General features: G+C 43.6%; 3 protein-coding genes and 1 long non-coding RNA gene across 6 annotated transcripts; 3 read left to right on the top strand and 1 right to left on the bottom strand.

The window, feature by feature from the left end:
- Nucleotides 1-792: 792 nt before the first annotated feature.
- On the top strand, nt 793-19,054 carry LOC147610679 (putative phosphoinositide phosphatase SAC9). Of its 3 annotated transcripts, XM_086785240.1 has the most exons (4): nt 799-1,062; nt 17,134-17,292; nt 17,409-17,531; nt 17,664-18,162. In XM_086785240.1, the coding sequence occupies exons 1-3, from the start codon at nt 1,039-1,041 to the stop codon at nt 17,511-17,513; spliced, it is 288 nt and encodes a 95-aa protein (XP_086641366.1). In that variant the 5' UTR covers nt 799-1,038; the 3' UTR covers nt 17,514-17,531; nt 17,664-18,162. The 3 variants fall into 3 exon arrangements, 2 of the variants coding, with proteins under 2 accessions (XP_086641366.1, XP_086641365.1); XR_015263878.1 differs by having other exon boundaries at nt 793-1,062; nt 16,708-17,292; nt 17,409-19,054; XM_086785239.1 differs by having other exon boundaries at nt 17,409-19,054.
- Nucleotides 3,481-5,111, bottom strand: LOC147610682 (uncharacterized). The gene is made up of 4 exons (XM_086785068.1): nt 4,953-5,111; nt 4,665-4,864; nt 4,290-4,558; nt 3,481-4,172 (listed from the first exon to the last, which is right to left on the bottom strand). Exons 1-4 carry the CDS (start codon nt 5,079-5,081, stop codon nt 3,481-3,483), a joined length of 1,290 nt encoding a protein of 429 aa, XP_086641194.1. The 5' UTR covers nt 5,082-5,111.
- On the top strand, nt 7,482-8,370 carry LOC147610681 (uncharacterized). The gene is made up of 3 exons (XR_015263851.1): nt 7,482-7,763; nt 8,071-8,175; nt 8,265-8,370. It is a non-coding gene; the product is annotated as an uncharacterized LOC147610681 (long non-coding RNA).
- LOC147610680 (uncharacterized) lies at nt 8,588-10,716 on the top strand. Its single transcript, XM_086785620.1, has 4 exons — nt 8,588-9,244; nt 9,333-9,532; nt 9,639-9,907; nt 10,025-10,716. Exons 1-4 carry the CDS (start codon nt 8,588-8,590, stop codon nt 10,714-10,716), a joined length of 1,818 nt encoding a protein of 605 aa, XP_086641746.1.
- Nucleotides 19,055-21,881: the final 2,827 nt, after the last annotated feature.

Raw genomic sequence — 21,881 nt, 5'->3', positions numbered from 1 at the left:
GAGAGAGAGATGCGAAAGGTCAAAATGGCTTTGAGACCCAATATATAAATGAAGACAATAAGGTCTTATGCTAAAATGAGACCCAATACATAAATGAAGACTATAAAGGTCTTATGCCAAATGAGTGGTCCAAATAGTATGGAACAAAAAAAGAAACATTACATCCAACTTAAAAAAAACGAAGTCCTAAGGTCCATCCACTATGCCACTAGAAGATGTAACATTTGTAAAAATGCTAGATTAGAGGTGATCAGATATTGTTGAGGTTATTTTAATAGCAAGTGTGCAATATGTAGTCCCTCCCACCTATCAATCCCATGGTTCTCCCATCCTTCTAGTAATCCCCCAACTTGGATTTTTTAGAGCTACGACTCCCTTCGTTTACTTCCTCGATTCCTATGTTGACCACCATTGGCCTTATCTTACCAATTGTTTCCTTTACCTCTTCCTTTATCTCATCCTTCATTTTTGCCTTCACTTGCACTCCGATTACCTTTGTTTGTTGAGTCTCAAACACATTTTTTTGGGTGGAGAGAGAGAGAGAGAGAGAGAGAGAGAGAGAGAGAGAGAGAGGTATTAACGTTGGTAGAATGCAACACGAGGGCATATGCGACCAACGGTGGGACTTGAACTCGGGTGGAGAGAGAGAGAGAAGAGACAAAGAGATCTTTAGATCTAAAGCTAATCGTGGATAAAGAGAGCAAGAAAAGCATTATGTAATATTGTAGTATTTGTTATTTTCAACATGAAAAATGTACTTAATTTGTCATAATCTTAGAAAATGTCTTAAATCTCAACCTTCTAAAATTTAAGAGTCTGAACCTTAGGACCTTGAGCATTCAACACTGTGCATTCCTCGATTCTGAGAAAGCATCGTACGTATGTTAGCCAGGTTAGCCAAGATCGGCGGGGATCCCTGCATCAATTCTTCATCCAAATGAGGCGGATCAAATGGGTATGGATCGATTTGTTGGATGACCCATTGTAGCTGGATACGTTGAACCCGAGACTACTCGACAAGTGTCTGGTGCTTTTTGGATGAGATCATGGAAGCGCGTGCAGGTTTATGCCAGTCGATTCTCATAAAGTCTGTTTTTGATGCGTGTTTGTTCTCGTATGTGGGGAGAGAGAGAGAGAGAGAGAGAGAGAGAGAGAGAGGTGTTGTATAAAATGGCTAAGTCAGTGTAGGGATCTTTCCCTGACTGAGAGAGAGAGAGAGAGAGAGAGAGAGAGAGTTCTACTTGCTCACAAGATCATAAAAAGACACCAAAAGCGGTACTCCAGACATTGAGCATTGTGGTAGGAGATGCTTAATGTATCTACCCTGGAAAAACTGATGTAAGAGACGGGATGACCCATCTTACTCTGCATCCATCCATCCATTAGCTGTCACGTAGGGAGGTGACCCAGAACTGTTGCATGATGATGCCCTCGATTGGTGATCTTGGTGATGATGCCCTTGACTTGGTGTTCTTGGTGTTTAATGTACTGGACCTTGGTCATGGCATAAACTACGCACTGCATATGCTTTGAAGATTATCATCATTTGGTGATGATGGCTGTGCTCAACTGAATCACAATGTTTTCAAAGGTGAAACAACTGGAAGCTTGTAACATGCGGAAGCTTCCGAGAAGATCGGTAACTTCAATGCTCAGAAATCAGCACTCTTTTTGCGACGGAATTAACGCACAAACTGAATGAAGATGTGCTGAAAATAGAGAGGGAGAGGGGGGTGGGGATATATTTCATGCGCTCCCCCTTGTCGTGTAGCAGGGGAGTGCATGAAACACTTTCCCTCTCATGCCAGCTCAGCATGAGCATTTACTCCCTGTGCAGATGCGCCGTCCCACCCATGCTGCTGAGATACAGTATTTCTTCTCTGACTTGCCCTTCAATGACTTCAACACTCTCTTTCAATCTCTGCAACCTTACCTTTACCAGAACCCTGTGCAATCTGGTAACAGCCCACCGTCTTCTGAAAAATATAAGGCCTGCTCCCTGTGCAATCTGGTAACCGCCCACCGTCTTCTGAAAAATATAAGGCCTGCTCAGTGCTTTCATGTGCAACAAAAGTTGGTGGGCATGGTGCTGCTGGTGGTTACTCGCTAGACCGTTTTCTTTTGCAAGCACAGACCAGTAGTAGTATTTTGTCTAACCGTTTCCTTACAAAAGGGGCTATCTGCCTAACAAGGCCTTGGATAGGCTCTCATCAAAACTCAAGCACCTCAGGCTCTGCCTCTTCGCTTGATCAAGCTTGTCAGCAGCTTCGACTTGATCATGTTGTTGGACACATTAAGGGTAATCAAACTAGGAAGCGAGGCAATGACATCTCCAAGGCCACCAGAGAGCTCATTATTTGACAAGTTTAAACCTTGTAAGACTCTAAGGTTACCAAAAGAAGGAGGAACCTGCCCACATAATTGATTGAAGCTAAGGTCCAGAACAACTTGTAGGCTTGATAACTGGCCGAATTCTAGTGGAATTGGTCCTGATAGAAAATTCTGTGATAATCTAAGCTCCAAGAGTTTACTTAAGTTGCCAAGCTTTCAATGTAATAACTCATAATACCCAACCTATGCATTGATTAGGGCTTTGATATTTCTTCAAAACGTGTTAGATATGTCACAACCTTGGCAAGAGCAAGGGTTGAGGTATGCTCTCATCTCTCTTATAACGTGTAACAAACTCACAACATAATGTGCATATGCTGAACAAATTCCTCATACTCCATACTATTCTTAACAAGCCTATATTCTCTATGTCATGTCGTTTTACATTGACTTGTTCTTAACAATCCTACATGGGAAACTAGAACAATAGGGGTACATTGACTTGTTCTAAACAATCCTTCATGGGCCGCACCACCATAATAAGGGCACACTTTCCTAGGCTCTCTAGGAGATACTCTCCACTTTGCCTCCATATGTTCAATCACTTTATCCACAATTTTCTTACCATCCTTCTTGGAAGGTCTACTTTTAAATTGGTACAAGAGGATTGAACCATTGTCACACATTCACAATCGGCATAATACACAATCGCCAAGGTGCTTTTTATAAGAAAGACTTTTCGATCAACATGCATCAATGCTATACATGGTTCAAAAAAATTCATATCCATTAAAAGGAAGCTACTTGAAAAAAAAGCACTAGCATAAGCATAATGAAGAACAAAATTAAGCCCAAGTGTTTCATGTCACTAGCTACAATGATCACTCTGCACCCCCATCCAAAGCTTTGGCATCCAAAGTTGCTTGCATGGAGCGTTTTTTGGTAGCTGCGGGCCGTGGAAAAGGAAGAGCACTATTTTCTGTATATGCTTTTCTCCCAAGAGGACGACGCTCAATGAATGGTCTTGCTCGTATAGAATTTCCAAAACCATCTTGTACAATCTGAAAATTCTCAGCAGGATGCAATGCTCCATGCTCGTCCCTTGCTTGCACCTCTTGCATTTGAAGCAATAACCTTTGCATTAAGGCATCAAAATGTGCTTGTAAGCTTTGGTTTTCCTTCCACCATGTGTACAATGCGCTCATAGCAATCTGTCGCATTAGGCTTCTTCGCATTTGGCTCTTGAGTACCTTGTTGAGAATGGTCTACATTCTCAATGCTATGAGTCTCCTCCATGACAGAAATACAATTTGAGCCAATACATGTGTCATGGCCATTGTCATACAACTCCAAACACTTACCAATGATAGTATTTAAATTAAAACCCTTCAGTAGCATGACCTTTACTTGGTGCTTACACATATTGCCCTTCATTGCCCATCCACAATTACAACAACCCCAATCACAATCGGCATTATACACAATGTAATGGATCTTGGCGCCCGAGGATTGACTTTTTACCTTTGCCATAACCCTTGTGCCTTCATTAAAAAATAGTACATCTCCATCTGGGATGCTTTGAGCTCTTTCCAGTGAATGCTCAATCAATCTTTTTATGGCTTTATTTATGACAAAGCCACCCTTCTTTGCCTCATCTATATACCAAAAATACGACAAACATGCCGTCATAAGTTTGTGCAAAAGCCAATCAATTCTACGTCCCCATATGTACTTCTTGCCACATAAGAAACGAGACTTTAAAGTAGCATGATATGACTCGATAGCTCCATTTGTATCTTGATTTGCATGCGGAAGCATCCTCAAGCTTCTTGCCCACATCTCTACAAAAAGAGAAGGCCCAGGTGAGTACTAATGCATAAAAAGTACATTAGGTTCCAATGATGTATTAAAGCTTCAATCAAACTTTTAACTTCTTAAGCTTAGAAGGTTGAACTTACCAACTTTTGAAACCCAATAAGTACGGAAATATTCAATAAAGGCCTCCTCATGTGAAAAGTCGGCCAAGAACTCCAATACACTATCTTTTATATTGTCTATGGCAATTGCCTCCGAAGCTCCCCCTTGGACACGCATGTTCATGATTGCACCTAGGCGTCTAAACATGATAGCTCTAACTTTCCAATCTTGTACCTTCTTCACTAAGTGCTTCAACCAACTTCGACGAACGTGCCATAAACATAAATAAATTGGTATGTTGAATACCACCCTATTTTCAAGATTGTAATAAATTAGAAATAAAAGTTTAGCTAGTTTGACAAAGAGAAAGAGATAATACTTTGTGGAGCAATAATGTGGGCATGCACATGATTTACCTGATGGCATTTATCTCGGCAGTTGCATCATCAACAAGAAAGGCATTTGGATCCCATGATTTGTTGTAGTCAAGTATTTTATTGCGAAGACTTGTAAGCCATTGGACAATAGTGTCCGTATCAGAGCTTGATGTTATGATCCATGCAACTGGGACTCCATTTTGATAGTTATCAAATACTAGCACAGTGTAGAGTTGGAACTAAACAAAAAATATTCAATGAGATAGAATCTTAACATTTCTACATATAAAGTAGCATAAAAAAAGTACATATATACTACATGCGTACCTTGTAAAAGTTTGTTCCAAACGTTGAATCCATTGATATGACCCCATTGTTGCCATGTGTGTTGAGCTTCTCAAGTTGCCAATGTGTTTGAATACCTAGCACAAATGGCTTATTGTTTGTAGCATCCATCTCCGCATAGTAGAAGACGTCTTGAGAGTGTTGTTGTGTCCACATGCGAACACTTTGGGCATCACTAGAATGTAGCTCATGAGTACTACTTGCATGCTTCCTAGCAATATTTAAGATGTCTCTAAGTGATAGGAAATCATCTCGTGACAATGTATAGCTAGGATTGTTTACTTTTTTTTTGTGAACAACTTGAATATGTGCCTCATGCACTTGCATTGGAGTGTAACGTTTGCAAAGCATTTCAAAGACCCATGATTTTATTTCCAAAGAGAGCCATGGTGCAAAGGATAGGTTGTGGCCCAAAGTTGATGCCTTCTTTGTGACAAAGCTCATCATTCTCATCAATATGATGCATTTGAATATAGCGAATGCAAGCTACATCTTCTAATAGATACAATCTTTTTGCAAAGAAATGACATTGACAACCACACATGCGAGTGCCTTTTACACAACCTGGACGGCTTCCTTTCCCTGTCTTTGGTGTCTTTTCATTGCGAGGAACCATGATCTCCTTTCCACGCATATCTTTAGGACCATAAGCACACCAAAACAAAGTCTCCTCTAAGTAGCTATCAAGAGTTGGTTGCTTTAAGCTATACCCTTTTCATGCCTTCGCACGGATTGCCGCCTAAAATTTGTTTCTGCATCTGTAAGAGACTCTTCTCCTTTAAAAAAATCTGTTAAGCGATCCCAGTGAAAATAGGCTACCCGAACATATCCATATATAGACTTTTCACACTTTTTGTCGGTCCATTGTAGATGATTAGTATTGAAAGGACCCAGCGGTGGATATTGAAGGTGGATCCTAGTGTCCATTCTACACACACACAGACCAGAAATCCTAATAAAAACCTTACATTTTTTTTACACATAAATGAAAAGCATGAGCTCTTACATACGACGTACAGGGGGTGGGAATGCGATCGATGATGCCCAGCATTAGAAGCCTGTCGCCGGGCTGCACCTTTTTGTTCGAAAGCGCCTGGCTGCAATCCGATACCGTCCTTCTGGTTGGGGGGGGGCACCAAGAGGAAGATGTAAGCTCTCTCTCTCTCTCGCTCTCTCTCTCTCTCTCTCTCTCTCATATGCTGCAGCGAGAAGAGTGTGGCGATCAGTTTGACCCTCAAGGTTCATTGTGCAAAATAAACATTTCTCATTCCTTTAAACAACGCCACTGCTTCAGGCGAAACGATCAGCTACTGGCCTTTGGGAGTGGACGAAAATAAACAATAAAATGCATTATTTTGACGCAGTAAACCATACAGATTGTGAACAATAAGTAAAATAATAATCGGGCTCGCAAAAAATATAAAGGCTTACCTTATTGATTGTAAACAATTTTTTCTTGTTAAGAGTAAGAGCAGATTACGAGGTCGAGCGTAGCTGAGGGAAAGTTACCTGAGAAAGCCAGTGTAAAGAGTAAGAGCAGATTAGGAGGTCGAGCGGAATTCCCTCCAGCAATTAAGCTCTAATATCTCCTCTTACCTCAGTGATTGGCGCGCTAATTATAGTCGCTTAAGCCCTTGTGAATGGCGCAGGATCCGCTGCAGCTCCATACAGAACTCTACCCGGGTTACAGGCGTTGATCTATCTTCGCTCTCCATTGCCGGTGTGTTAATCACAGGCTTCTCTAATCTAACAGTTCTCTCTAATCTAAATTTATCACAGGGGAAGAGGCGGCCGTAAAAGGAGCCAGGCACGCCAGCGAGGATGATCAGCTCCGGCAACGGGACTATGGTTCTGGTAAAGGTAAGGTTGCAGAGATTGAAAGAGAGTGTTGAAGTCATTGAAGGGCAAGTCATTGAACGGCGCATCTGCACAGGGAGTAAATGCTCATGCTGAGCTGGCATGAGAGGGAAAGTGTTTCATGCACTCCCCCGCTACACGACAAGGGGGAGCGCATGAAATATATCCCCACCCTTCGTAAGGTTGGTTGGAGCTTGGCATCCTGCTTCTTCTTGGCGGCCTCATAATCCTATCAAATGCCATGTGGATGAGGCCGGCATTGGCTCCCGCAGGCGTGCTGAGATGGAACCATTTGATTTCGCCCGTTCCAGAGATGCGACCGAACGTCCCTGTCTGGGGTGGGGATATATTTCATGCGCTCCCCCTTGTCGTGTAGCGGGGGAGTGCATGAAACACTTTCCCTCTCATGCCAGCTCAGCATGAGCATTTACTCCCTGTGCAGATGCGCCGTTCAATGACTTGCCCTTCAATGACTTCAACACTCTCTTTCAATCTCTGCAACCTTACCTTTACTAGAACCATAGTCCCGTTGCCGGAGCTGATCATCCTCGTTGGCATGCCTGGCTCCATTTACGGCCGCCTCTTCCCCTGTGATAAATTTAGATTAGAGAGAACTGTTAGATTAGAGAAGCCTGTGATTAACACACCGGCAATGGAGAGCGAAGATAGATCAACGCCTGTAACCCGGGTAGAGTTCTGTATGGAGTTGCAGCGGATCCTGCGCCATTCACAAGGGCTTAAGCGACTATAATTAGCGCGCCAATCACTGAGGTAAGAGGAGATATTAGAGCTTAATTGCTGGAGGGAATTCCGCTCGACCTCGTAATCTGCTCTTACTCTTTACACTGGCTTTCTCAGGTAACTTTCCCTCAGCTACGCTCGACCTCGTAATCTGCTCTTACTCTTAATAAGAAAAAATTATTTACAATCAATAAGGTAAGCCTTTATATTTTTTGCGAGCCCGATTATTATTTTACTTATTGTTCACAATCTGTATGGTTTACTGTGTCAAAATAATGCATTTTATTGTTTATTTTCGTCCACTCCCAAAGGCTAGTAGCTGATCGTTTCGCCTTAAGCAGTGGCGTTGTTTAAAGGAATGAGAAATGTTTATTTTGCACAATGAACCTTGAGGGTCAAACTGATCGCCACTCTTCTCGCTGCAGCATATGAGAGAGAGAGAGAGAGAGAGAGAGAGAGAGAGAGAGAGAGCTTACATCTTCCTCTTGGTGTCCCCTCCCAGCCAGAAGGACGGTATCGGATTGCAGCCAGGCGCTTTCGAACAAAAAGGTGCAGCCCGGCGACAGGCTTCTAATGCTGGGCATCATCGATCGCATTCCCACCCCCTGTACGTCGTATGTAAGAGCTCATGCTTTTCATTTATGTGTAAAAAAAATGTAAGGTTTTTATTAGGATTTCTGGTCTGTGTGTGTGTAGAATGGACACTAGGATCCACCTTCAATATCCACTGCTGGGTCCTTTCAATGCTAATCATCTACAATGGACCGACAAAAAGTGTGAAAAGTCTATATATGGATATGTTAGTGTGAAAAGTCTATATATGGATATGTTCGGGTAGCCTATTTTCACTGGGATCGCTTAACAGATTTTTTAAAAGGAGAAGAGTCTCTTACAGATGCAGAAACAAATTTTAGGCGGCAATCCGTGCGAAGGCATGAAAAGGGTATAGCTTAAAGCAACCAACTCTTGATAGCTACTTAGAGGAGACTTTGTTTTGGTGTGCTTATGGTCCTAAAGATATGCGTGGAAAGGAGATCATGGTTCCTCGCAATGAAAAGACACCAAAGACAGGGAAAGGAAGCCGTCCAGGTTGTGTAAATGGCACTCGCATGTGTGGTTGTCAATGTCATTTCTTTGCAAAAAGATTGTATCTATTAGAAGATGTAGCTTGCATTCGCTATATTCAAATGCATCATATTGATGAGAATGATGAGCTTTGTCACAAAGAAGGCATCAAGGCAACTTTGGGCCACAACCTATCCTTTGCACCATGGCTATCTTTGGAAATAAAATCATGGGTCTTTGAAATGCTTTGCAAACGTTACACTCCAATGCAAGTGCATGAGGCACATATTCAAGTTGTTCACAAAAAAAAAGTAAACAATCCTAGCTATACATTGTCACGAGATGATTTCCTATCACTTAGAGACATCTTAAATATTGCTAGGAAGCATGCAAGTAGTACTCATGAGCTACATTCTAGTGATGCCCAAAGTGTTCGCATGTGGACACAACAACACTCTCAAGATGTCTTCTACTATGCGGAGATGGATGCTACAAACAATAAGCCATTTGTGCTAGGTATTCAAACACATTGGCAACTTGAGAAGCTCAACACACATGGCAACAATGGGGTCATATCAATGGATTCAACGTTTGGAACAAACTTTTACAAGGTACGCATGTAGTATATATGTACTTTTTTTATGCTACTTTATATGTAGAAATGTTAAGATTCTATCTCATTGAATATTTTTTGTTTAGTTCCAACTCTACACTGTGCTAGTATTTGATAACTATCAAAATGGAGTCCCAGTTGCGTGGATCATAACATCAAGCTCTGATACGGACACTATTGTCCAATGGCTTACAAGTCTTCGCAATAAAATACTTGACTACAACAAATCATGGGATCCAAATGCCTTTCTTGTTGATGATGCAACTGCCGAGATAAATGCCATCAGGTAAATCATGTGCATGCCCACATTATTGCTCCACAAAGTATTATCTCTTTCTCTTTGTCAAACTAGCTAAACTTTTATTTCTAATTTATTACAATCTTGAAAATAGGGTGGTATTCAACATACCAATTTATTTATGTTTATGGCACGTTCGTCGAAGTTGGTTGAAGCACTTAGTGAAGAAGGTACAAGATTGGAAAGTTAGAGCTATCATGTTTAGACGCCTAGGTGCAATCATGAACATGCGTGTCCAAGGGGGAGCTTCGGAGGCAATTGCCATAGACAATATAAAAGATAGTGTATTGGAGTTCTTGGCCGACTTTTCACATGAGGAGGCCTTTATTGAATATTTCCGTACTTATTGGGTTTCAAAAGTTGGTAAGTTCAACCTTCTAAGCTTAAGAAGTTAAAAGTTTGATTGAAGCTTTAATACATCATTGGAACCTAATGTACTTTTTATGCATTAGTACTCACCTGGGCCTTCTCTTTTTGTAGAGATGTGGGCAAGAAGCTTGAGGATGCTTCCGCATGCAAATCAAGATACAAATGGAGCTATCGAGTCATATCATGCTACTTTAAAGTCTCGTTTCTTATGTGGCAAGAAGTACATATGGGGACGTAGAATTGATTGGCTTTTGCACAAACTTATGACGGCATGTTTGTCGTATTTTTGGTATATAGATGAGGCAAAGAAGGGTGGCTTTGTCATAAATAAAGCCATAAAAAGATTGATTGAGCATTCACTGGAAAGAGCTCAAAGCATCCCAGATGGAGATGTACTATTTTTTAATGAAGGCACAAGGGTTATGGCAAAGGTAAAAAGTCAATCCTCGGGCGCCAAGATCCATTACATTGTGTATAATGCCGATTGTGATTGGGGTTGTTGTAATTGTGGATGGGCAATGAAGGGCAATATGTGTAAGCACCAAGTAAAGGTCATGCTACTGAAGGGTTTTAATTTAAATACTATCATTGGTAAGTGTTTGGAGTTGTATGACAATGGCCATGACACATGTATTGGCTCAAATTGTATTTCTGTCATGGAGGAGACTCATAGCATTGAGAATGTAGACCATTCTCAACAAGGTACTCAAGAGCCAAATGCGAAGAAGCCTAATGCGACAGATTGCTATGAGCGCATTGTACACATGGTGGAAGGAAAACCAAAGCTTACAAGCACATTTTGATGCCTTAATGCAAAGGTTATTGCTTCAAATGCAAGAGGTGCAAGCAAGGGACGAGCATGGAGCATTGCATCCTGCTGAGAATTTTCAGATTGTACAAGATGGTTTTGGAAATTCTATACGAGCAAAGACCATTCATTGAGCGTCGTCCTCTTGGGAGAAAAGCATATACAGAAAATAGTGCTCTTCCTTTTCCACGGCCCGCAGCTACCAAAAAACGCTCCATGCAAGCAACTTTGGATGCCAAAGCTTTGGATGGGGGTGCAGAGTGATCATTGTAGCTAGTGACATGAAACACTTGGGCTTAATTTTGTTCTTCATTATGCTTATGCTAGTGCTTTTTTTTCAAGTAGCTTCCTTTTAATGGATATGAATTTTTTTGAACCATGTATAGCATTGATGCATGTTGATCGAAAAGTCTTTCTTATAAAAAGCACCTTGGCGATTGTGTATTATGCCGATTGTGAATGTGTGACAATGGTTCAATCCTCTTGTACCAATTTAAAAGTAGACCTTCCAAGAAGGATGGTAAGAAAATTGTGGATAAAGTGATTGAACATATGGAGGCAAAGTGGAGAGTATCTCCTAGAGAGCCTAGGAAAGTGTGCCCTTATTATGGTGGTGCGGCCCATGAAGGATTGTTTAGAACAAGTCAATGTACCCCTATTGTTCTAGTTTCCCATGTAGGATTGTTAAGAACAAGTCAATGTAAAACGACATGACATAGAGAATATAGGCTTGTTAAGAATAGTATGGAGTATGAGGAATTTGTTCAGCATATGCACATTATGTTGTGAGTTTGTTACACGTTATAAGAGAGATGAGAGCATACCTCAACCCTTGCTCTTGCCAAGGTTGTGACATATCTAACACGTTTTGAAGAAATATCAAAGCCCTAATCAATGCATAGGTTGGGTATTATGAGTTATTGCATTGAAAGCTTGGCAACTTAAGTAAACTCTTGGAGCTTAGATTATCACAGAATTTTCTATCAGGACCAATTCCACTAGAATTCGGCCAGTTATCAAGCCTACAAGTTGTTCTGGACCTTAGCTTCAATCAATTATGTGGGCAGGTTCCTCCTTCTTTTGGTAACCTTAGAGTCTTACAAGGTTTAAACTTGTCAAATAATGAGCTCTCTGGTGGCCTTGGAGATGTCATTGCCTCGCTTCCTAGTTTGATTACCCTTAATGTGTCCAACAACATGATCAGGTCGAAGCTGCTGACAAGCTTGATCAAGCGAAGAGGCAGAGCCTGAGGTGCTTGAGTTTTGATGAGAGCCTATCCAAGGCCTTGTTAGGCAGATAGCCCCTTTTGTAAGGAAACGGTTAGACAAAATACTACTACTGGTCTGTGCTTGCAAAAGAAAACGGTCTAGCGAGTAACCACCAGCAGCACCATGCCCACCAACTTTTGTTGCACATGAAAGCACTGAGCAGGCCTTATATTTTTCAGAAGACGGTGGGCGGTTACCAAATTGCACAGGGAGCAGGCCTTATATTTTTCAGAAGACGGTGGGCTGTTACCAGATTGCACAGGGTTCTGGTAAAGGTAAGGTTGCAGAGATTGAAAGAGAGTGTTGAAGTCATTGAAGGGCAAGTCTGAGAAGAAATACTGTATCTCAGCAGCATGGGTGGGACGGCGCATCTGCACAGGGAGTAAATGCTCATGCTGAGTTGGCATGAGAGGGAAAGTGTTTCATGCACTCCCCCGCTACACGACAAGGGGGAGCGCATGAAATATATCCCCACCCGGGAGAGGGAGAGATGGAGAGGACATAGTATTGGGTCCCAAATACCCTCTGTAGGGCCCCCACCATGGATGGTGTGTTTGCTTTATTAGAATGATGTCATAGAAACATGGGACGGGGAAGGGGAACGGGGACTGGGACGGGGATGGGGCAAAAGGCCGTCCCGGGGACGGTGGAAAAAACGGCAATCTGAAAACGATTGTTTTTTTGCAATTTTTTTTAACACACTTGATTTACACTTAGAAACCAAGACATTAAGCACAAAATTGCACCAAAAAGAGGAGAAATGCATAGTCGTATTAGCAAAAAACTATAATGGGGCGCCGATGGCGTGATAAACAAAAGTGAGTGTACAATGATCAATCTAAACAAAAATGCCAAATGGCATAATGAAAGGCCCAAGGAGGGTGTACACTCAAGGCAAAATGACTAAGTGCCAAGATACAAGACTCAAGAGACTAGGCAAGAGGCTGAAAAGGGTGAAGATCAATCGTGACCTCCTCAGTGAAGTCCTCCATAGGCTAGTCCTCAAGTGGGAGGGGAGGGGGAGGTGGGGGGGACAATGCCTCGGGCACAACCTCAAGCTCCTCTAAAATCTCGGCCCTCTACTGATCAGAGAGATGTGGGTCCTGCTGTGCCTGCTCCCATTCGGTGAAAGGATCTGTCTTCTTTGTCAAGCCCTTGCAAAGCATTCGCAAGTTGGCACTGACAAACACCAAATCATTTGCACGCTGTACACCAAGGCGGTTCCTCTTCTTAGAGGCAATGTGGCTATAAACTGACCAGAGTTGCTCTAGGCAACTGCTACTGCAAGCCTGTGAGAGTACGCGCACAGCAAATTCCTGCAACTTTGGAGTTTCCGTACCATAATCCTCCCACCAAAGTGCAGACCCTACCTTGAAGCGGTCCGCCTGTGCATCTGCCAAACCAAAAGCCCCCCGCTTCTCTCTATAAATCTGCAATTGGTCCTTGATTGTGCGGCGATCCTCCTCACTAGTGTAAAGGCGATCCAAGGTTTGTCGAAGGCCTTTGCTCACCTCTTTGTCCTTGTGTTGCCCTTTGCCTTGAAACTCAGGATCAACAATGTAGGCAGCAGCATGGAGGGGAGAGTGGTAGGCTTGCCACCTTTTCAAACATAGGGATTTGACCTGTTTATAGTGAGGCTTGACTTTGAACATTGCTTTTAGCTTCTCTGTCATGCGATCCATTGCCTCGTACACTTTGCCAATGCATGGTTGAGTGGAATCCACCACCCTAAGGAGATCAATAATCGGTTGCACCATCTCCACAAGCGCCTTGGCCTCCTCCCACCATGCCGCATCATCCGCCCTTTCCCTGCAAAATTTGCCGACCGTCGTGGAAGCCTCTGAAGTGCGTGCAAACTCATCACTGAGGAAGAGTCCCCTCAATGCCCCGCTACATGTACACAAGCGGCCTAGCATGAGAAAGTTGAATGCAAACCTCGTCTCGGAATACTTAAGAAGAGAGAGGCTTGACTTCTTGGAAAACTCGTGCTGCACCCTGTGATGGTTGAGGACAAAGGTCACTATTTTGTTGGCACCCTCAATGACAGGTGCAACCCAATCCAAGGCCCCTATGTCTTTGATAAGGTTGTTGAGGCAATGGGCCATGCAAAAGCACACGGTGATGCGAGGATAAGTTGCTTGGAGAATTGTCCCCGCCGCCCTATTTGCCGGTTCTCCATCCGCACATATGGCAATGACATTCTCTGCCCCCACCGTCTCTAGTGTTGTTGCCCACTCCGTAGCAAGTATCTCGGCACTCTTCCCCGTCCCGGAAGCATCATGGGAGTCGACAAAGTATGTCTCCCCTCGTGAGTAGGCAACAACTCCATGGATGGAGCGCTTTCTAGTGTCACTCCACCCATCAACGACGAGGGTAACACCATTTTCAGCCCATTGCTCTTTCATGTGGTTGGCCGCCACCTCCACGCTTGCCTTCTCCTTGTCAAGGAGAGAGGTGCGGATGGTCTCCGAAGAGGGGGGAACATAAGAGGGTCCATACTCCGCTATCAATTTGCACATGGCCCGAAAGTATGGAGATCTATCCAAAACACCATATGCAAAACACAAACAAAATTCAGATTTTTACCATCATTTAGTCTTTTAAGTTTTAGTCTTTAAAGTTTAGAGCATGATATTTGAATTTTGAATAGTACATGAGCATAGTGCCAAGGACTTACCGTGCCGCCCGAAATGCTATGTGGTCATGAAAGAAGAATCGTGCCACCGCCATGTCCACCTCCTCTTTCAATTGAGGGTTCCAATCCTCATCAAGAGTACTTTGGCGTCCCCGACCGGGAAGCGGATGCCTCTCTTGATGAACGAGGTACATGCTGCGTTGATGTCCTCACAAAGGATGATCCATCTTTCGTGTTTGTGCTGTGGTCATTAATTTATACAAAAGTTTGAGTTCAACATTGTCTACCTCGGCAGTCGGATCGCGAGGAGTTAAGGGATCGTCCTGCTGGCCCACCGAGGATAATGATGATGATGTTGGAGAACGCGAACGACGCGCTCGCTGCTGTGACTTCCTGGATCCCTCGCATTGATGTTGGTGCCGTTGTTGCATGTCCTCCATTTGTGATCTCATTGATGCCATACCGTCGAAAAGGGCCTTTTGCAATATGGGTGTGAGACCTTTTGTTTTTGTTTACATCACTTTGAGCAAGGATTTACGCCAAGTCCACCATCGCTCTGCTTCTTCCATACAACACCGAGAAGAGGGGTGGATGAGGGAGTGCCGTGGAGAGGGTGAGGGCTTCATAACCCATGGGTAGGAAAAAATTTGCTCTGATACCACTGTGAGGATTATGTTGTTAATCCCTCATGTTGTGTACTAATTACTACTTAAGTACTTAACTTAGAACAAGAACCTTCAGGAGAACACTTGAGAGAAGATTGAATTGACTTGTTGTATTAAACTGAGTACAATAGGTCTCTTATATAGGAGATGAAGAGACACATTTGAAGAGGATTATGTTGTTAATCCCTCATGTTGTGTACTAATTACTACTTAAGTACTTAACTTAGAACAAGAACCTTCAGGAGAACACTTGAGAGAAGATTGAATTGACTTGTTGTATTAAACTGAGTACAATAGGTCTCTTATATAGGAGATGAAGAGACACATTTGAAGAGGCATGTCCTTTGACGAAAGGACATGACCTTAGACGAAAGGATACAACTTTAGGCTAAGGGATGTGTCTATTCGATGTAGAGGCACAACCATTCATCAAGGGATACAACCATTCGTCAAAGGGATGTGGCTATTCGATGAAGAGGTACATCCTTTGGCGAAGAGTCGCAACCAGTCGAGGGTAGGGATTCCCTTTGGCTGGTTACTCTTTGCATCTGCAACAGGAATCAGCAATGAAGAGAGAATCTGATACATACATACGTCACAATCGTGACAAGTTTGCTTTTGAGTGGAGGCATTTTGTTTTTCTATAAGAGGAGCTTTTCTTGGGAAGAAAAAAGGAATGGCTAGAAAAGAAAAGTTTTGGAAAGTCCTATGCTCTGGTACCAATGTAAAGCCTTTCTTCTAAGTACAAGTGAATGATAAAAAGCTCCTGTAATTATATTACTTTTTGGAGCAAAGCTCTGTACAAGGGAAGACTGAAAGTGAAATAATAGCCAAAAGATTTAACAAGGTCAACCCAAGTCAACCTAGAGCTTGTCTAAAGTTGATTGCTGGCTGCCACCATTGTTAATTTATCTGCTGCTGGTTTCCCACTGATTTGGGTGGCCCACAAGGTAAGGGAGAGGATGAACCAGCGAGGGCTGAAGCTGGCACCAGCGATGATGAAGAACAAGGGTAGAGGAGGTTTTCATCCAAACCAATAAGTCGCCCTGAATGCTCTGCTTTACAGGAGAACTTACGTTGAGATGAAACATCACTAGAAGATGCAGGTATCTTGTACACTGACATGACTTTGTTTTGCTTGAAATGTTACCATGCACGAATCATTGCTTTTTTTATCCTGAGTAGTGGTATGGTTATAAGATCTGATTAGCTGCCAAATGCTATTTGATCTTGGTAAGTGATGATACTCCATGTATAAACTTCCATATAGCAAATTATTTCTGATTTGATCTTGGTAAGTGATGATACTCCAGGTTTGTGACGCCCTGTCACTATTTTTCATGTATGTGAATTCTACCCTGCCAAAGGTTGTAAGGTCGTGCGAAGACCCACTTGATGAGGTGGTTTTGATGCTGCAGGCCATCAGGTGAAAGACACTTCAATTCTGGTTGTGGAACTTGATTCTAGTGAAAGGTTCATTGTGGCCAGCCTCTCAACAGGAAGTTATACGCAAGTGATTTCAATCGATCCAACAACTGGGGAGCTTATCTACACTGGTAGGGATGGATTTGACAGATTCTCCTCAGAGGCGGATGTATTTAATCATGTAACTGCTGGATCACGCTGGCTCGTGAAGAGCAGAGTCTATGCGAGAGCCATACTAGGGTATGCAGTCCTTGGAAATGTCAGCTTGCTGCTTGTTGCAACGAAGATCAGATCCTCAATAACAACTTTCAGGAGGTGGCTCTGTTTATTTGGTGGAGGAGAGCCAGTGGGTAAAGATTGTGTTAAGAAATCGACAGCCTTTATCCAAAGCAGAAACTAAAAACTTAGCCGATTTGCAGGAGGTTGACATTGATGGCATGTACTACTATTGTGAGACAAGGGACATCACAAGGCCTTTTCCCAGTGATCACATGGTCAAGGAATTTGTTTGGAATGAGTGGTTGTCAAAGCCCTTCAAGAACCTTGGGTTACATCATCACTGTGTTGCTCTACTTCAGGTAATGATTCGGAACTGGGAAGCTTTTTGGAGAATGCCTTGTACAATTTAGGAGGTCTACTTCAAATTTGTTCATAAATCCTTTGGTTGAGGCTGAGTTTTAGATGACGATTGCAGGGCTTTGTAGATAGTGGGATATTCACAGATGGAAGAGGTCAACAGGTTATTGTTACTTTGATAGCATGTTGCATCCGGGAACCCGCTATTTGGCACGTGGTTTGAATTCAGCTTTTAGTACAGGTATCGTATGGGTCATTCCTTTGGGTTGTTACTTCATGGTTTCATGTACTTTCTACTGAGTATTTTAGCCAGTGTACCAATTGTGCTCCCATGGAAAAGAAGAAGCTAATATGTAGACAATGAGATTTACAGGGCATGCTATCTCAACAACTCCAGAAGGCACGCATACTAAACAGGGAGGTATACTTGGTTTTGCACTGTGAGGTGCCAAGGGTTTGTGCGACCATGCCATACCATGGGTCATGTGATTAAGGGAGGGTGTTGGGGTTTAATGGATAATCACTGGAGTAAAAGGCAAGATTGTGTGATGTTCCCCTTCACAGATGCAACCAAATAATGTGGGGAATGCATGCTTCTGTTTGTAGTGAGCTGGAGGTTCCCCCCCTACGTGACTGAACCTGCCCGCCTCACCCTCCCTCGCCTGTGTGCACCTCCCCCACTTCATCGCCTCACTCCAGTGTCTCCCCCTGCGCAGACTCTCATTTGCCTCCCACTACTGCCCTTCCCCCCTCTTGCCTTGTTCTTTCTCCACCTCAGCCCTTGCTAGTGGCTCCCTTGCCTCAACCCTCCTCCTTGCTCCCTGCGCAGCCCGCCTGGCTGTGTGCAGTCGCCCCGCCCCCCCCCCCCCCCCCCCCCCTCCTCCTCACCCTCTCTCCCGTCTTCTTGATCAGGTGCTTTTCATTTTCGGTTTTTTTTTTTAAAATTTGCGGAAAGTTTTGGCAACTTTTGGTCTTGAATCCCCAAGAGGACTCCATGGTAACCGCCATCCTCGACCGAGGCTGCCGTCCCTTGCCTCTCCTTTTCAGAAGAGGATCTCCAGCTCCTCGTTTCAACAGTCACTTCTTTGGAGGCCTACACCTTGGTATGCAAGATTGTGGGTAATTGCCCGGCGTGCGGACAATTCAAGGATCTGTTACAGGCAAGCCTTCTCGGCGCACCTAGAAAGATCATTGACATTCATGGGTTTTCGTTCAAGATTAGAGTATTTAGGACAACATCTTCACCTTCTAGGAGGTGGCTGCGTAAGCCAGGATGCGTCAATAGGATCTGATTGTTCTCCTCCTTGATTTTGAGAAAGCCTATGACAGAGTAGATTGGGGCTACTTGCAGCAGGTACAACAGGTACATATGGGCAGCCAGCAGGTGCACGTGGGTAGGTACAGTACTTGGGCAGCAGCTGCAGGCGAGTTCAGCAGGTACGACACGGGTACAGCAGACGTGGGCAGCAGTCTGGTACAGCAGCCAGGTACAGGGCAGGTACAGTCTGGTACAGTAGCCAGGTACAGGGCATGTACAGGCGGGTATAGCCAGCAGCAAGGAGGTGATGGAGAAAGAGGCGATGAAGAGAGAAAATCCACCAACCCACCACACGTGGGGAATTTTCCAATAATGTTCCATGCAAAAGCCTTATCAAAGGTTATAAAACCTCAATACATAATTAACACTTATGGGCACCATCCAAAAGAAAATGTCCAGCCCCTTTTTAAATGTGTGTGAACACATTAGCTTATAAACATTAAAGTTAACCATAGTTTATGGATTTTACATTTTAAAAGGACCAAAATGGTAATACTTACCACCTGTTCACACGCCACACCACCAAGTCAGCAAACAGCATTCCACGGTACACTAGGGGCGTCCCCGTTCAGTGTACTGGCACGACATAACAAGCAGACACATGCAAACAAGTCATGCAAAAACAAATTTATGCATGCAGGCATAAATGCATGTGCACAAATAGTGGACGAAATCTCCCTTTCATGAAACTTATACAAGAGGTTCTTGTTGGGCACAAAACTGGCGCGACAAATATAAATAAATAAATCCTTGTCTTTTTACGGAGTGACAGTCCCATAGGTAAGACACCATCCTGGCTATACACGGGTGGCACCAACAAGCTCCCGTCCATACAACACGAAGCAAATCACACACGGGTGACACGAAACTGGTTCTCGTCTATGTGACGCAGCATTGGTCGCACACGGGTAGCACTGATCTGGCTCCCGTCCATGTGACACCATAAAACTGGCCCTTTCACATGGGACACTGGCCTGGTCCCATGTGAACATGGCAAAAATGTGGCCGCTCTATGGAGTGACAGTCCCATAGAAGTGGCTCCAGAAATGGAGATGGACCAAATGGTGACATCCCCCGGGCTTCTAAACAGTTGACCTCAACTGAAAAGCCTTAAGATATGCCTGTAGAAGCTGAGGGTAGTCAGCAAAATAATCCTCATCTAGGTAAACTCTACAAGTGGAAGATACTTCTCCCATGCAGTCTTTTGATCTTCCACATAATACTTCAACAAATCCAACACGGTTGAATTTGCAGCTTCACTTTGGCCATCCGTTTGGGGATGATAAGCTGATGAAAACTCAAGTTTAGTGCCCATGTTATCAAATAAAACCCTCCAAAAGAGGCTCGTAGTCCTGGGATCTCTATCCCCAACAATGGACTTAGGCATACCATGATGCTTGAAGATGTTAGCAAGAAAAAGCTTCACCATATGATCAACTTTAATGGTTTTCTTGATGAGCAAGAAATGAGCTTGCTTGCTAAACCTGTCCCACAATGGTCCAAATAGCATCATTCCCATGCTGGGATCCAGGCAAGTCCATAATAAAGTCCATAGTAATACTTTCCCATGGTTGCGAGGAAATAGGCAATGGCTGAAGCAAACCTGGAGGCTTTTGCTTGTCAAATTTCACCTTTTGGCAAGTAAGACATGCACACACATATGCCTCAATGTCTTTATGCATGCTTGGCCAAAAGAAATATCTCTCAATCATGCGTGTAGTAGACATGATACCTCTATGACCAGCATAAGGTAGATGGTAAACTCCGAAATGAGTGGGATCAAAGAGAGGGATCCCATTAGGTAGTCCACTGTACTAGCTCCATGTCCGAAGGGGTAGGAGGTGAAGGAGTTGGATCTAGGCCATCTAGCCAGGCCATTATAAATGGCTAGCCTATGAGCCTTGCCCAGGGCTAAGAGATACTCTCATTAGTCTGTGCGAGCTGCTGTATCCTGTGATGTCCGCTCCATATCTGTACCCATCGTGTCAATCTCTTGGTACATGGGATCATCTATCTCAAAGAAGGGTACCTATGCACCTGCGGTGCGGGCATTGAAGTCTCCAGCCAGGAGGATGTCCCCTAGACTGGAAAACTTCATAATGTCACCATAAAGGGACAGGTACGGGGACTCTCCATGGGTGGCATATTTAGAATTAGAGGGTGCAAAGTAACACACTGCAAGGTAGATGTCTCGGGCCCTCTCTGTCTGGATCCTCACCCACAAAAACCGTGCGGCCTCATCTCGTCCAACCACCTGTATCACATGTCATAAACATTATGGAAAATAAAAAATGAAATGAAATAGCTAACCATTGATATACAACTCTGTATGTGTCTAGATGATGGGATGTAGACTAACTAGCATGCTATAGGGTGTACAATCATGAAATGCATCCTATCTTCTATCTCCATCCTGAGAGAGAGAAAGAAAGAAAGAAAGTTGTATTAACGTCTTCAAAAGGCCAAAATGACCTATGAGACCAAAAGGTTACATCATATCCATGAGGTACATCATCTTGGGTACAAAATAGTAATAAAGAAAGATAACAAAAAATCTAGAACTTTAAAATTTGATCTAGGTACATGAGCAGAGAGCTCTCATATCACCCTAATACATCCCTCATGGGCCGCTGTGACATGGTGCTCAAGGTGGTAAAACTGAGCTAGCACGAGAAGGTCCTGTGATGATGGGAGATGATGGCCCGGATCTTCCTGTGGTGGCGTGGCCGTGGGCGAGGGCCATGGGGTCTGGGGCGTCGAGCTCTGCAAACTCAGTGGCTCTGTCGAGTGTCACACCTCTCCGCCGAGCTCCTACACTAGCCTCTGGTCTGGGTATGATGGGTGGATCGGCCCTCGGAGTGTTGGTATGGCAGAAGTCGGTGAGAGCTCTCTGGGCTGGTCCTCGAGCAAAGTACAGCTGAGAGAGAGAGAGAAAGAGAGAGAGAGAGAGAGAGAGAGAGAGATTTACGTCTACTAAAGACTCAATGGATCTATAAGAACAAAAAGTGTTACATAAGTTCCATGCGTGAATAGAAGATCATAAACATGGAGAGAAAACGTGCCAAAAGAAAGATAGACCCACGTAGTATGGAGGTCCTACAAGTACAATGAAAAGGTCAGTACAACCAATGGTGTTCATCCTCCTCTAAACACTCAAACCACACAAGATTTCAACCCTAAAGACCTTCAGCTGATTACGATCAACTCACAGCTGATCCTGAAAGACCAAACAACCTACAAACCCGACCGTCTTGACTACCGACTTTTGGCAGT

Source organism: Cibotium barometz, chromosome 48 (assembly GCF_041138505.1).
Source record: "Cibotium barometz isolate CiBa-2024 chromosome 48, ASM4113850v1, whole genome shotgun sequence".
Classification (NCBI taxonomy): Eukaryota; Viridiplantae; Streptophyta; class Polypodiopsida; order Cyatheales; family Cibotiaceae; genus Cibotium; species Cibotium barometz.
The sequence above is the reverse complement of the archived record's forward strand: the minus strand, read 5'-3'. Positions and strand labels throughout refer to the sequence as shown.